The sequence below is a fragment of the Helicoverpa armigera genome, chromosome 25 (assembly GCF_030705265.1).
Source record: "Helicoverpa armigera isolate CAAS_96S chromosome 25, ASM3070526v1, whole genome shotgun sequence".
Lineage (NCBI taxonomy): Eukaryota > Metazoa > Arthropoda > Insecta > Lepidoptera > Noctuidae > Helicoverpa > Helicoverpa armigera.
In genome coordinates this window covers 269,160-286,416 of record NC_087144.1, presented here as the reverse complement: position 1 = coordinate 286,416, position 17,257 = coordinate 269,160, and the positions used below count along the sequence as shown (strand labels likewise).

The 17,257-nt window shown below is 39.6% G+C and overlaps 1 protein-coding gene across 1 annotated transcript in view; it reads left to right on the top strand.

Moving 5' to 3' along the window:
* LOC110374928 (uncharacterized) overlaps positions 1-17,257 on the top strand; it is a 156,631-nt gene that overhangs the window by 110,248 nt on the left and 29,126 nt on the right. The window contains exon 19 of the mRNA XM_064041645.1: positions 16,234-16,347. Coding sequence (XP_063897715.1) covers positions 16,234-16,347 — 114 coding nt within the window. The remainder of the gene's footprint in view (positions 1-16,233; positions 16,348-17,257) is intronic.

Below are 17,257 nucleotides of genomic sequence, written 5' to 3'. Positions count from 1 at the left end.
TTGGACTAATTGCTGACAGAAAGTTCGTCGATGTTTCGAAAAGTTTTTGAAGTGATTTTCAGGAAAATGATAATGCAGTTTTAATTAATGATTAATGTACTTTTTTGTTAGATCAAAACATTTTTGAAAAACTCTGCGTATTTGTTAAAATTTTCACCTGCTCTAAATGGGCTATACTGATGGTTGATGGCAATGTTAAGAGTTTCGGTATTTTAGTGTAAAGCGTTCTATTGTTTAGATATTGTACCCACGTGTTTTAAAATATCGGTTTTTCATAATTAAACTCTATTTAGAAGAGTATCAGTACCTTTGGCTGCGACAAAACCAATTTAAAGTAAGCAGTGCCGATCACAACTCGTCTCCTATCGGACTTTGACATTTAAAAAATACCAAATTTTGTGATAAATGTTAAAATTAACCACATGAAAAATGATGAGGAGGGTTACAGCTATCTGAAAAGTCAAATTATTGCCGCGTTGAAGGTCTCAATAACTCCATAGGTATCGGGTTACTAAACGACGATTTAGCAGAAAGGGAGTCAAGAATTCAAAATTATTGGCCAAACGTATGTTTCTTAAGAAATGAGCAGATAGCCAATTATTGTTATGATTTAAGCAGGAAAGTGCTGTAGATGCCAGAAAATCTCATTGTAGGCAAGTTTATTTAATAAAATGTCCATGGGATAAAAACACGCTATTTGAACGCTCAGACTCATAGATCTTCAGTGGTCTACGGAGTTTCCCAAGAGACGAGGTTGTTTAAAAATCAGTGATTACGAGACCTTAAGACCTCGTGCTCACAGTCTATGCGCTATTTTCTGTATTTTGTAGAATTTCAAGACTTTTAAAAATGTCAAAGTCCGATTGGAGACGAGTTGTGATCGGCACCGCTTACTTTAAATTGGTTTTGTCGCAGCCAAAGGTACTGATACTCTTCTAAATAGAGTTTAATTATGAAAAACCGATATTTTAAAACACGTGGGTACAATATCTAAACAATAGAACGCTTTACACTAAAATACCGAAACTCTTAACATTGCCACCAACCATCAGTATAGGCCATTTAGAGCAGGTGAAAATTTTAACAAATAAGCATAGTTTTTCAAAAATGTTTTGATCTAACAAAAAAGTACATTAATCATTAATTAAAACTGCATTATCATTTTCCTGAAAATCACTTTAAAAACTTTTCGAAACACCGACGAACTTTCTGTCAGCAATTAGTCCAAAACAAGGTTTAACCAATTTCTTAGCAATTGTACAAAATTCAAATTTAGAATACACTCTCACGCATGCTCGGCTAACTCTTTTGACGGTAGAAACATACTGCAATCATCAAAACCCTTTGAAATACACGTAAAGTCCTTAAAACTAAGATTTCGGAAAGGTGCCCGTTTTTTTTGCAAAAGAGTGTATTTATATTATATGTTTACCAACTACACATTCCGTAATCGGGACACATTTTCTGAAAATTATAAGCGAAATTTTCATCTACGTTCTATGGACCACCAAATATCAATTCAAATAAGTTCCGTAACAAGTCTTAGTGCTACCTATAAAGATAATTACAGGCGTAAGGTCGGTCCCCCGCGCCCGGGTCGCCGCAGACGGGTTAATTGAGCGGCTCGAGAGCGAAATATCAACCGGACCGGTGATGGATGACGCGCCGTGTGCTCACCTACTCTTCGCCAATTGAGACCCTCACCACTGGACGTGGGGAGACAGAACGGTGCTCTTTTGACCTCTCATATTGTGTGGAAATGATTTGGATTGGAGCTTCTTTTTGGGGTAGTTCTTGGAATAGAGTATAAAACAAAGCGGTATATTTGGATAGCAAAATAAAATAACTCAAAGACAAAATTATACACATTGAAGTATTGAGAATAATTTTCACAAGTACTCGTAAAAAGAAGTCGAAAACACTTCTACATATTACGTTAGTGAAAAATACCCAAACATAGCATTTATGTAGGTACCGGTAGTGTTGGAGTTTTGCAATAAATAGTTAGTATCTGCGGGGGTTGCGACCGGCCGGGACGGTCTCGTAACCCCGCGATACCATCGTCACCCTATCGGGTTGCGCGCGCACGCGAATGGCCCGACTCCTTGTTGCGCGTGGTTAAGATATAAGCGATTAGCGGGGACACTGAATTGCATTGTGGGCGATTAAGTAATGTGATAATGACGTAGATATTCAAGGTTTTCTTTTCCTTGTTATTTCTTATTTCCTTGAAGGGAAAGTTGATAACTACTTGTTTGACAAAGGTTTCAGAGCAATTGTGACCCCACTCTCGAGAGCTCTTTAGAACACTAGTCGTCTTTGGGACATGTAGACAAAAATTACCAAATCACGCAGTAAGACAATAAGGGGCTATTTCTCATCTTATGCTGAAATGAAGCACCTCTTTTCGCTCGAACACCTTGCTAATACCTTCGCTTAAAACACTGGTACACAGCTGCAACCAGTTAGACTGCAAGCCGACCCCAACAGTTCGGAATAGGCTCTGAAGATGATGATAATACTACCGCTTGATCTTCTACCTTGTGGCACACTCGTGCCCCCGGTGGGTGGCAGGGTGTGACGGCACACGTCGGAAATGGCCGTCAGATTTGTCGCGCCCCGCCAGCCCGCCAATTACCGCCCCGCGATCATTTATACCTAACTTTACTGCCTACCGCAATCATTACGCTGTGGGTAACGCCAGTTTTGAGAATTGTTACCTTCTTAAGACCTCTGGTGGTTCTGATCAAAGTTGACGGTGGTTGTGCAACCTGTATCCCTCATACATGCTTTTATGTTCATCGATCTGGATAACCTTTAGAAAGGGGATTTTATGGGGTACACAGGTTGCTGTTGATTTGTCATAAATAGACTGGGTTTAGTAGAGATAGCCTGTGCACCCTCGTAGCCTCCTTGCTTATATATTCCTCGCGAACTATTATAATCAGTCTGGTATCAATATAAGATGAGACTTTTGTAAGGAACAAAAATCTATCTCCGATAGTATCCTCCCCAAAACTATACAGTATCCAGTCCATAGATTCGGTAATCCCACACAAATACCCTCTCGCAAATCGCATTCATACAGAATGTCGTTCGGCGAGCGTTTCATCGGAATCCCAGAAACGCGTCCATTGTTGTCCCACATTGTTCGTTAAATTGACGCCGTGTTTGTTGTGTCCCATTCCGATATACGATTCATATCGATAATGAGCCATTCAGTGACGATATTATGCTATTTACATATTATCTAGTTATCATTGTCAAAGTCAAAGTATTTATTTGCACATGAATGTCAGTACCATTTCACATTAAAAAGAAACTATGAAGATGGATTCGAATATTTTTATCCAGGTGCGTAAAGTAGTTCACCAAGACGCGAGGAAAACGTGGAAAGTACATAGTAATTTATACATAAACTTACTAAGAGATAAGACACTTCTAAACCTTTCCCCATCTTAGCAGTGGCTACCTCAACTTAAGGACTTATTTGAATAAGATTATCCGGATCCGCTGGTGTAGTCGGTGGCCTACCCGTCCGGTTAACCTTATAAACCGTGGCGGATATCCTTATCGCGACCGTATGAAAATATCCCTTGGGGTTGGACTCGCCCCCGCAAGTCAGCGGCGACTCGCATTGTTTATTTTACTTAAAGCAGTTTATTCTACCATGTTCTTGTGTCTGCAGTGCATGGTATAAAAATAGTACACTTTTTAGGCTTCTGGTTTGTTGTGTGGGAGGATTAGTGCAGTCAGAAGAACTTTTTGTGTGACAGCACAGCACAGTTTCAAATTCAATTCAATTAAGAGTACCAGTGTACTTGGCATACAAGAAATTAATTGCATATTTCAGAAAACCATATTTTTTATCAGATGTGGCTGAATAGCTCTTGCCTCACGGTTCTTCAATCTGAGCACCCAGTGGTATTCCTCGCTAATGGCAGATGCTATTTGTCTACAATACAATTCTTCACTTAAATCGATCCCGCGGCACAAAGAGCACTCCCGCAACCGAAGCGAATCTCAATTCAATCTGCTCGCTCCCCTCTATCAATCAAATCATAGAGCCGATCGAAAAGTGCCGTGTCATCAAATCAAAACAGTTGAGCGGACGCGTCAATCTAATAATACAGTGACGCTTATTTATCCACTCAGCCGACACCCGCCCAAGTTTTAATTAAAGTTTGACGAACAACCGGCACCGACCTTAACCTCTCCATACATAAAAATTGCACCACCATCCAAAATACTCCTTACCAGCCGAACAATAAGAATGCGCAACACCACGAAAATCGACTCTGAAGTCGACGCCGCAAATCACGTATTACTCCAACAAACAACCCTTAGAAATCTCGATGAAATCCGTGCCTGTGTAAATTATACTTTAGTGTTGCCACCACTGAGTTCACTTTCAAGTGACGCCGCCGACGCGAGGCGCCCAAATGGAAATTGATTCGCCCCGAAACGTAAGGTCGGAAGTGGCTCGTGAGCCGACCGATTTAGCGTGACCTCTCTGTGGATGGATCGGTCACCCTCTGTGGCGCGTTACAGTAGCTCTGCGGGGGACGCGGTAGCTCAGCTTACGCTAGTCATTCCCGGGGTTTGTTAGGTATGTATGACGCTGCGGCAGCGAGGGCTCCGTACTCCCGAAGTGGCGAGGGTGTGCGATTACTAACAGTAATCGCCTTGATCCCAATGAAGTTGGTAACAGACTGCCGCGCCTTGTGCCCTTAGAGTAAGCGCCGAACGAACAGATACGACACTTTGTGCCACAACATTTGATTTGCGCTTTGAGCGGTGCCTATTTATATTACAGGCACTATTAGATACTACTCTTGTATTTGGTTGAAATTAGGTGATGAGTGAGATGGTTTTTTTTTACTGTTATAAATCCATCTTTGATCATCATCCACACTATAATGCCTATACTCCACTGTTCGTATATTTGACTTCGCTTATTATGTTTACTACCTAGCATATTATGTTGACCTGATACACAACATGAATTACAGCAGCGCCCGTTGAGCTAACTTTACAGATACCATCAATCCAATTTCCTGTGTGTTATTAGGCAGTGTTTAGTGAGGCAAGCATACACAGAGTCCAAATATCAGTGAGGCAACAGTAACATGTGTAGGCGGGAGGGAGGCGCGCCTGTAATGGAAATCCGCAGACGTTACATAAAGCTTGTGTCCCGAGTCACTAGCGATAGCGGGGTACGTGAATAAACTGGTCGGTTTTACTGTTGTCCTCTAAGAGGCTTGGTGCTTTTAGGTAGGAATATAGAACCACCATAATCCTTATCTTATATGATATGAAACTGAGGGTTTCGGAAATCTAAAGTTTATAGGGATTCACGAGCATCAACAGAAATAAATAAGGTTTAGGCGACTTGCGAATAGGTAATATTCAGTAGTAAGTAATCGAATTATCTTCCAACTCTCAGTTTTATCAAGTAAACAGTCTACAAAATTGAATGCCCATTATTCTTAACAAATCAGCAGCAACGTGCATTACCCCGCTGCCGCCCTCACCTCGCACCCGGGTTGCAACCCGGTCGAGAGCCAACTCGGCTCTATCAGTCGCCCCCACGCCACCTAGCTACTCGCAGCCACTGAACTGTGAACACGCCTCAGTAGGACCACTTACTGCCGAGCCTCAGTCTTGCCAATTTCATTAGAAGGACACTTCAACTTGTGGTCGCTTGTTTAATCTACAACAATCTTTCATGAAACTAATTTCGCTTTTTTGAACTTTTTGCTTCATAATAATATCCCCCGATGTCCCGATATACTTACATGATTCAGGAGGTTCCATACGTTTGCCTGATAGCGATATTACATATCGAGCGTCACCTTCTGGCACAATTAATTAGGATTTATATATTGTAGTCAAAATTCACAAAATGTCTTCTTAATACGCTGGCCGATATAAAAAAACATGTGGTTTGAGTTAATCATGATAACCGTGGTTAAAAACATTTAGTGGATGTTCTGCGTCGATAGCTCTGTGATGGTACAGCCAGCCAGACGGACGTATTTGTGCAGGGGATGTTGTAATACTTACTAATTGATTCGCGTCTGCATGCCGGATCATCAGGCTGATGTAATGAAAGTGTTGTCCTTTCATACGTACATGTATATATGCAGGGATGCTTCCTGGTACATAGGGATGTTGCTGTAGATATCTTGCATGGCTATTGCTGTGTTTGATGTTCGTCAATTAACAGAAATCTTGATAAATCTGCGGCTCTATTTACTTCCTAAATGAAATCACGCATAAGCATCACTCATTAACGGCCAGCAACCTCGACGTAAACGTTAATTTCTTATTAAAACGTCAAAAGCAGTCCCCTTCTTGAACATCATCTGAAAGCATTAATTACTCCACGGCGTACCTTCAGCTAATGATACGATAGACGTATATTTAGATCGTCATCGCCCTCCGCGGTTATTTCTAAAAACAACCGGTCTCAGCCGCATTAAAAAACATATAAAAATGTTAGTTTAAAGCTTTCTTGACGCGTGATTAGAACCACATGTGGACTTGATTTCAGGCCAAATGAGCCACTAACAGCCCTGTCACAGCTGACATATTTATTGTCAGCGAGATATGTTTGCTTTATTTAAATAATGGCTACACTTTCAAATGTATTTGTTATAGCTACTCATTAATTGGTAAAAATATGTCAAGGTCTTCCTGCTTCATTATTAAAGAAAACACTCAGTACGCTATTAAAAATACCTTTTATTTAGAAGCTCTTATTTTGTAGCACAAAATCTGTCACAACCCTAACACCAACACATAAGCATTGGGGTGTTAATAATCACTCACACATACGCAAACGCGTACTCAGCCAATTAGTGCGGCGCGACTCGCAGACAGGGTTGTCGATAAATATCTCTACGATATCGAATCATTATTATTTCCTAAATACTGAAATAAAAGAGATTTTGTCGAAACAAGATAAGTTTTCAGTTAGCAATATTTTATTGTGTAAATAAATTAAGTGGTAACTTCATCCGATGGTATTAGGTTAAAGTCATGAATAATTTAGCACTGGCAGATGGCTCGTTCTACGCTGAGTTAAACAAATTGCTGTTTCGTGATGAGACGTTAGCTTCTGCGGTTTCTTTATAACTGATTTCGGAAAACTAGGGCTGTCTGTTTTTCATGAAAATCGACATACATGTACTACGATTTGTGAGGCATTACATACATATAAAGGCAACTTGTTACTTCAGAATAAGTTTACAACTCTACAAGCCATATGAACGGAAAGGGTGCTTACATTATGTCGTAAGCTTGCGGGATATTATGCAGAAGTTGATAAAACTAGTAACAAGTCTTCTTACGCGGTAATGACAAGAAAAAAGTAATCGTAAAGTAGGCACAAAACACACCATCACCTTTAACACTGTCGAGACGTTGCCTATCTGGGCGCCGCTATCTAATCTATGGCCGTGGAGGAGACGGCCCCGGGAGGTTGACTTGTACTCAAATTAGCGCTTCAGACTGAATTAATTGCCGCTCGCCGCTTCGGTGACAACCCTCCGCCAGGGCTGCCGAACTTATACATTTTCAATGCATAATTAAAACTTTCATCCCAGTCATAACTTGTTGGATTTTATTGTTATATTATTTAAGGTTTTTTTGGTGTAAACAACGGTGATTTAATTGTTGTATTTTCTTGTTGCAGGTAAGAATGCTGATAAATAAACGGGTAAAGAAAATTGATCAAAGGAGAAGGTATCGTTACGAATTGTTATGGCAAACCGATAGATATACTAATGCACAATATTTGGCAAATAACATTATTTATTATATCTGGTAAAACATTCAGAAAATAGAAGTACCAAAGCTACTGCTTTGTTTTTACTAGCAAGTCTAACCCTGGCTCGTCGTAACATGGTAGCGAGGACAGGGTTAAGAGCGGATCAGTTTTATAGCGACCCCTCAGGTATTAAAATCTTTATGAAGCCCTTTGCAGCAATAGGCTAAGCCTTGTGTAATTGTGTATGACCCTAGACCCTGGAGTTTATTACTAGAACTTTACATCTTATTCTGCTGTAGGGTCGTATGAGATGTAGGTATGGAAACGGTCACGAAAAGCCTGTTAAAATAAACCTGCTTCTTTTATTCGTATCAAGAGCAGCTTCACGTCAAAGCTCAAAAAGGCAGTTTACACTCAATGATGTAGGTGGATAAAATCAGCAATCTTAGAATGTTCGGATATTGAACGAGCTTCGAGTCTGCTTCGGGGAAAACTGTCGCATAGCCACAGGTCACAGGTCTGTAGCATATTAACCCTTTACCCCATGCCCTGTGGGGTAATTGACAAAGACATTACGTCTTTGATGGCTGCCCTGCCATACTTGGAACGAGTACAGAGTGTATGAACAGTGTGAATAAGATGGTGTTTGTGAATCCCATGGTTACATCGAGCTCGGGACGAGATCGTGATCTGTGTCACCTTTGCTTGTCTTGTTAAATGAAGACTCGATTTATATTTAAAGTAGATTATGGCCGAGCCTGTGGACATCTAAAGTAAGGCCTAACTACAATGAAATGGTTGAGAAATTAGAGACAATAATGACTAACACGAGCAGTGAGCACCCAAGAAGTCCATTCACTGGCTGAAATAAAACTGACATCTATAGAAATAATAAACCCAATCAATTCAGTAGAAGCAACTAAATAAATAGCCTCTCAATTGTAAGCGCTCCAATATTGAGCAAAACGAATGAACCTCTAACCAGGCAACCGGTTGCAACCGGATATCTTCAGAGACGCGATATGGATCGCATAGTGACGTGCGATGTGTGAATTCTATTCCTGCTAGTGATGCGTCCTGAGCACCAATTGACCTGCGAGATTAATGTGCCCCGCCACTTACTTACGCGAATAAAGCTGCCGGTTCACTCGCGTGACCTGAACTACCAGAGAGAATAGAAACTTTACTACGAAGTTTTTTTCCTGTCAGCTGTATATTTTCAAGATATAGTTGTATCAGGACTTTCAGGAAAGCAGATGAGCTGGCTTCAATGCGTAGATAATGCCCCTGACTTCATGATTACAAGCCATATGTGTGACTCTCTACCCCATAGATTTTACGTTTCTCTGATCTCTGATAAAAAGGCTGTTGACGATTTAAGTTTTTAGTCTTTCAGTAAAAATCTCTTAAAGGAGTTATTTTATTTTTCAAGAATATAGTCGAAAAGTCAGTACGCTCTACAGTCATTTACTAGTCCACCGATCAAGACGTTTGGTCGCAGTAACATACGCTGTTACTCATGTTCCGCAGCTCCTATTGACCCCCCAATTGACCCCAAGATTAATGTGCCCCGCGCTAGCCTATTATACGAGCCGGGTCGCGTTCTACGAGTGCCGTCATCGTCCAATCGCGAAGGTTAGCTCTCTAAGTGTACTACATGAATATAGGAATAATTGAATTTGTAGTTCTGATCTTATTCATTTTATTTGTGTTAGGAATAAGAACTTTGGACATATGTGCAAGATATGAAGTTATCAATACGTGTTTCGGAAAGTAACTGACGGGAGAACAATGAACGTATTTGAGGAAATGAGGTCTGATAAAAGGGTAACTAATATCACGAGCGTCGTGGTGGCCTAGTGGTTAAAGAACCAACCTCTCGAATAAGAGGAAGTGGGTTCGATTCCAGTTCAGGCAAATGCCAATACAACTTCTCTGAGTTTGTATGTACTTTCTAAGTATATCTTGGACACCAACGGCTGATAAAAAGGTGAAGGAAAACATCTAGAGGAAACCTGGACTATATAGTCTGAAATCAGCAACCCGCATTGAGCAAGCGTGTGGTGATTAATGCTCAATCCTTCTCCGTCTGAGAAGAGGCCTGTGCCCAGCAGTGTAACAGTAATATCATATAATATCTGATGTCAAAAGACTGCTTTTTACAAAAACATTACCGTAATAAAAATGGGTCCTAATACTGTTGAAATATTCCGTTTGGCAATTAAAAGTCCAAACTGTAATGCTTATAGAGTATCGGCATTCATCTCTGCAGGTGTTTAATTTAGCTAACGAGCCAGCTGCGGTGAACTCCCTAATGTTGGCAGCTCAGGTGGGATCACGCTAACGGCTGCCCATTGAGGCTGCTATTACGCCGATACAGGATACCAGATACATACATAGAAATATTATGTTGTGTCTGCCTGTACTAGTTTTCTAATCGCTCGCTTTCTTTGGAAGATTTGCAACAGAAGTTGCAACTGTGAACAGATTACAAAAAAGGAGGGACTATCTGCTAGTGTAGCATTAAAGCAATTGAAAATACTTCTACTCCATATAAAAACTCCTAAAACGAAAGTCGTTACTTTAGTAAAGACTTTACTATATGTATTGTAGTTTGCTGTTTAGGTGTGGATTATACACACAATCAACGTACCTAAATATCTACAGGATGTTGGAAGCCAAGCACTTCTTGAATGAAGAAAATTCAATGGCTGCACTTCCAGAAGCTTCCGAGCATGACAATCACCAGTAATGGCTACTAAACTACTGGAAGCCAACGGGTCACTTCGTAGAATCACCAATAGCAACATAAAAGGCATACAATTTCGCCTTACACAGGATACGGCCGCCTATAAACGTGATAGGCATGCCTGCTTCCGCGTACATCCACCAGCCAGCGCCGTGGTATGAACGATTCGCGAAACTACGCCCTGTATAATGTCGGCTTCCGCGAAGGTGCTGTGTGGCTGCCAATAAGCCTTTCTTCTCGAACTGTGGCGAATACTCATTAAACTTTACTGCGATGAAAATTTGTAATTTCTTGTGGGCTTTTATCGATTTTTGGAAGTTTATGGTTGAAAGTGCTGAAGTTGTGGTACCTACCTGCCTATCGATAGCATTGCACTGTAAAGTTGGATCCATATCATAGATAGATTTACGCTTCAAAAACTTCTTAGATATTCGAAAGCTTTTGACTGCAATGACTTACAAGATGGCTGACCGTTTGAAGCCGAGTTTCTTAAGTTGGGGACCTTTCACACAGAAAATTATTGCACGCAGTGTATGATTAAACATCTAAATATAAAATAACTTTCCGCCACGGATGAGTAAGACACGATTCTGATTGCGTAGGCGTCGGTGGCGCCATAAGTAACAATTGAGCGGGGGCACATTGATCACGGGGTCAATTGCGGGGTCTGCGAGCGACGACCACGGCTTGCTTAATAGATGCACCGAACCAACTATTAGGATCCCTCATACATGATGTTAGGATGTGGAGCGTGATGAGAGCATTAAAAAGACGAACGTCTTCTGAACACAATCTGTAGGTAGAAGTTGATGTAGTTTTCTATGGTAGAGAAGTAATTTCTGAAATAAATGTTCATTTTGGGACTCCATGAAACAGACAACAAAATGTTATAGGTAATGCCCACCTTAACACAAGTTAAAATGCAAAAAAAAAATTACAAAATATTCCTCCTCAATTAATTGAAAAAGTCACCCCGTTTTTATCAAAGACGTGCGGTTAAACATGAAACCGTTTTTAACCCCCGACGCAAAAACGACGGGGTGTTATAAGTTTGACGTGTCTGTGTGTGTGTGTGTGTGTGTGTATGTGGCATCGTAGCTCCCAAACGGATGATCCGATTGTAATGCGGTTTTTTTTATTTAAAAGGTATGTCAGTCGGGAGTGTTCTTAGCTATGTTTGGTGGAAATCGGTTCAGGTCTTCAAGGTCATCAGCTCGTTTGCTAGATGTGATAGGAATGTTACACGCTCAGTTTACTTGCAGGTATATGTGGGATCTGAAATTTGAAACACTAATGTCTTTTGGAACCACTGAGCTGGTCTGCTGTTAGGGCACGAAGGTAGGAGACGTAACCCTGAACTGCCTTTTAGTAAACCCATCGAGTTTGGGCTCGTTGAATTTGTCTTGACGAGTTCTCTTCATGTTTCTGATTGACGAGAGCCTGATGCTGGAAATGGGATGTGGCGGATGAAACCCTGGAATGCCGGAATTAAACGGATAAACCGATTTATATTTTTGCTGAAAATCTAGAATGTCCAAAGGTGAATCTTTATTGTTTCTCAATCTGTGCAATTCTCCCAGAGCCAGTTTGTCATGAGGATTGTTAAACAGCTTCCTTTGGCCGAGATCGCAAATAGCGACCCCATCTTAAGATAAAAAAAAATTAATGAAAGAAGGAAAAATTAAGGAGCTCCTTTAAAAAGCATGAAATAAAATTAAATTATAAATTTAAAAAAACCCCCGACCCAAATAAAGTACGCAATAATTATGACAAAAGGTTAAAAACGCTAAACCCTACAAAAAGCAAAAAATAACTTTTAACACTACGTAAACTAAATTTTGACGTGTCGGGGGACCGCTTTTTACCTTCATAAATACTTACATAAATCAAATGATACCTACCTAATTACAACATTCGTTTAAAAAAAAACATGTAAGTATCTAAAGTAATGAATTAGAGCGGTCCCCCGACACGACAAAATTTAGTTTACGTAGTGTTAAAAGTTATTTTTTGCTTTTTGTAGGGTTTAGCGTTTTTAACCTTTTGTCATAATTATTGCGTACTTTATTTGGGTCGGGGGTTTTTTTAAATTTATAATTTTTGAATTGGGTGGAAATAATTATTGAGGCATATTGTGTGTTCCCGTCACGCTATGTCAATACCAGCGGCGGCTCGTATTTACCTAAGTGTGAACATAATTACGGAGGGTGGGAACGGCGGGCGGTTACGCTGTGACGCGATACAAGAGCAGTAGGTCAACTCATACAGCAGGTCAAAAATATATTTTTATTTAATATTTGAAAGATACGTTTGGGAAAGTCTAGACTACAAGTCTAGTCTAAAAATATAGGAGTCATCCTAAGTAATTTTTAGGATACTGGCCAGAGGTGCTGTTTGTGTCCTTTTTGAATAGGGTTTTGAAGGTTTGCCCAATTTACCCAACGCACAACTTATTTCATCCTGCAGCTTTATGTATGAATAGCATTGCAGTTGTTTCTAGTTTGACTTCTGTACTTTACTGTCGAATGAAGAATAATGATGGGAACACACACTGCCTGCCGATGACGTGCCTCCGTAAAAATATATAATATTTCTACGTCAATGAAGCGGCAGTTTTGAGTCCAAACACGCGGCAACAGCTGCCCCCGTTCGCACTGCCAGTAATTATATCGAACTGTTTGTAATGCTGTGGGGGGCACGTCACACACAGCTGTCTATCACTAATCGATGTAATGGATCAGTTTTTTTGACAGTGTTAAAAAGATCCGGATATGAGTTTCCGAACCTAACGTAACGTCATGAACTATTTTGTAGTATGGAAAATAAGAAAGGATGATGGGTAAAATTGGCCGGTATATCCAATAAAAACCATTCGCATATCAAATGATAGCTTATACCCTAAGCTTCATTTTTTATTATGGGCAAAACATTGTAAACCACCGGAGAACGAAGATACAACACCTGATAGCATAGGACAGCCCATGGACTTGAACCACTTCATTGAGTATGGGAGGGATGATTAAGTGCATTATTATTGTCAATAATTTTCAGAACGAGTCACAGAAGGTGTCTGTGCCCATATTTTCCAATTTTATTGAAAAAAAAAAGATTATTTAGCAGGTAGTATTTACAACGTATGGTGTACGTATTTCGCCGTTCTGGTGAGTCTAACCGGCAGAACCAATGAAAACCGTTTGTATATCAAATGATAGCTTATACCCTAAGCTTAATTTTTTATTATGGGCAAAACATTGTAAGCCACCGGAGAACGAAGATATGACACTTGATAGCATAAGATAGCCTATGGACTTGAACCACTACATATTTTGTATGGGAGGGATGTTTAAGTGCATCATTATTGTCAATAATTGTTAGAACGAGTCACAGAAGATATCTGTGCCCATATTTTCCAATTTTATTGAAAAAAAAAGATTATTTAGCAGGTAGTGTTTACAACGTATGGTGTACGTATTTCGCCGTTCTGGTGAGTCTAACCGGCATAACCAATGAAAACCGTTTGTATATCAAATGATAGCTTATATTCTAAGCTTCATTTTTTATTATGGGCAAAACATTGTAAACCACCGGAGAACGAAGATATGACACTTGATAGCATAGGACAGCGCATGGACTCGAACCACTACATATTTTGTATGAGAGAGATGTTTAAGTGCATTATATTATTGTCCATATTAGTCAGGACGTATCACACAAGGTGTCAGTGCCCATATTTTCCAAGCTTATAAAAAAAAAAGATTATTTAGCAGGTAGTATTTACAACGTATTTATGATGTACGTATTCCGCCATTCCGGTGAGTCTAACCGGTATATCCAATAAAAACCATTTGCACATCAAATGGTAGCTTATGTCATAAGCTTCATTTTTTATTATGGGCAAAACATTGTAAACCACCGGAGAACGAAGATATGACACTTGATAGCATAGGAGAGCTATGGATTTGAACCACAACATTTTGTTTGGGAGCAGTGCATTATATTATTGTCAATATCAGTCAGGACGTGTCAGAGAAGGTGCATGTGTCCATATAAAAAAACAACAGTTAGTATTCACAACGTAAGGTATTCCGCCTTTCCTTCAATTCATTCACTTCAATTTTTGTTATGGGTGGAACATTGTTAACTACTGGGGAAAAAAGATATCAGTCCTGTAAGCCTACGACTGCCTATGGAATTAAACCACTTTGGCACGTATGTAAAGAAAACCTATCTTCTTATTATAAATAACGTAAGTAGCTTTTCCACCACTGAAAGATTTTTCAAATCAGTTCAGTTAAGCAAGTGTGCCCATTTGCACAGACATCATCTAATGGCCAGGATAATACATCTTGCTTTGAAATATAATCCTGTGGAATTGGAGGTGTGCTGGCATCAATCTATCATCACCAATGACTGTCGACTGTTCTGGCTAACAAGCCTGATGTGCCATATGACGAGAACAACTTAAATAACTGCAACTTAAATGACGAGCTGACAAACAACTTAAATAACTTTATTCTACTGAGTAAACCCCTCATGTATCCTTGCGGTCCTGACCACCCGTTTGGTCTATCTACTATTTGTGTATCACTAAATAGTATAAAACAAAGTCGCTTTTTCAGTCATTATATCCCTATGTCCCTTTAAAAGCTTAACTCTTCCAAACTACGCAACGGATTTTGATACGGTTTTTTAATATCTGGAGGCACAGCAGTGCCCCAGTCAAGTCTGAGCAAAGCGGGCTCGGCCGTACCATCCTTTTCTCGAAGCGTTTCGCGGCTATTTCACCCCCCTGTATCATCCATGTGGACAAAGCTGGGAGTTTAGGTTAGGTTAGGTATAATATATTCAAAGATAGAGTGACTGAAGAGGAAGGTTTGTATGTGTAATAACATCAGTTAAATAGTGAGAAAATACCGCTTTTCCGCGCGAAGCTGGGGTGGGTCTCCATTTTTCTAATAATTCGACAACCCAGGGCCAACTATCCTGGTGCCGCAGAACGAGGAAATCCTATCTCCAATAATGGAAATAGTATACGGTGGTAGAAGTAAAAGTTTCAATGTTTTGTTTTGCTATTAAAACAATTATGCCTAGTTAAGACCGATTTTTATTGATAGTGTACCCTAGGCTTATTTCAATAAGTGATAAGTTGACGAAAATACGTCATACAATGAATTTTTCCACTTTAGATTTTATTTTAACTAAAAAAAATAGGTGCAAAAAGTATAACTCTTTTCTGCCCGACTGTACTTATTTCCGGTCGATTCTTGACATGAACTGTTTTATTTCAGTAACTGTAGCGTATAAGCAATACTATAATATACATTAGAACTTTATTGGTTATCAGGCCAGGGTTCATACAAAATTGCCCATCATCCTTTCAATATGTATCGTAAAATGGTATAAAAAGTTTAAATAAAACTACTTTTACGAATTTTATCGCGGTCAGAAATCAACATGGTATTAGACGTTTTTAAGGTTTTATAAGGTATCACAGACACTTGATATTTGTCGGGTCTGTTGCATGACAAAGCGTCTGAGATATAGCGCAAAGGGGGCCTTTGATTGTATTGTTCATGAGTCGTGAACATTACATTTCAGCAATATTTAATTGACGCTGCCTTAAGCTTCTGCCACCCCTCCAAATCTAAACCAAAACATACAACAAATTCTTTTTCACATACTCAAACAAAATCGTCTCCATTGTCAACAGGTGTGAGTGCGAGCAAAATACCTAAGCGAGCCGAGATCCCCCCGAACAAGGGCGGTCCGTTCGCGGCGGCGCTACGGACGCTCGCCAAGAACGCGGGACCCGACGCTAAGGACGGTGAGTCCAGCTAGCTAGCCTCCACGACAGACGGACACTGGACAGTGCCTGAACCAACCAGCTATTCTCTAAATTAACCGGACCATGTGCAAATAAGTTGGTCAAAAAATTTTCATGATTTTTGGTATGGTAACTGTCCACTGTCTTATACGTCAGCTGATCCCCAATTTTTCTTTTTTATTTCTTCAGCTTCTGAGTGCACTTGTTGGGTTGTTTACTTGTCCATATGTGTACAACATTGTTGTGGAATACAATTGTCTCGCTAGAACTTAGTTGTTACTTAACATATGAGATTGTGATGATTGACCAGAGCTACCGAAGCACTTTGACCGGTAAATGTGATTAATTTCATAACATATATTGACTGGGTAAAGTGTTGATGGACATTATTGAATGGTGTAACTGCTCTTGTCAATTTGTTAAATACTGCTTGTTTCATAAATAACATTATATTGTTACTAAGAGTTAAGATATTTTAAGAACTTTGAAGTTTTGTATAAAATAGTGATTTCATATTTTGTTATTGATGTTTTAAATATTTTAACTTGTAACTTTTATTATTGATTTTGACTGCGTTTAGCTCTTATAGTGGTTTTCATTTATTTTATTTTTTCTTCATACATGACTTCCCGTCTTATTGTTCTTACTACAAATCTCCTAATGATCCCAAACACTGTAACAAAATTGCCTATTCGTAGAAAGTAATATAAATATCTCTTTTTGAGGTTGTCCTAAACAAAATAAACCTCATGAGATAATTACAGGAGTTCATCATCAATCAATCAATCAGCCCTCTGTTTTGTATATGTTTTGTTGTGTATCCCTAGATCAGAAAAGTATAGCAATGCTATCAATCGCGGTTTCAACAAACAAAAAATATACCCCCAAGTTGATGCAGAAGTCTTTTCAC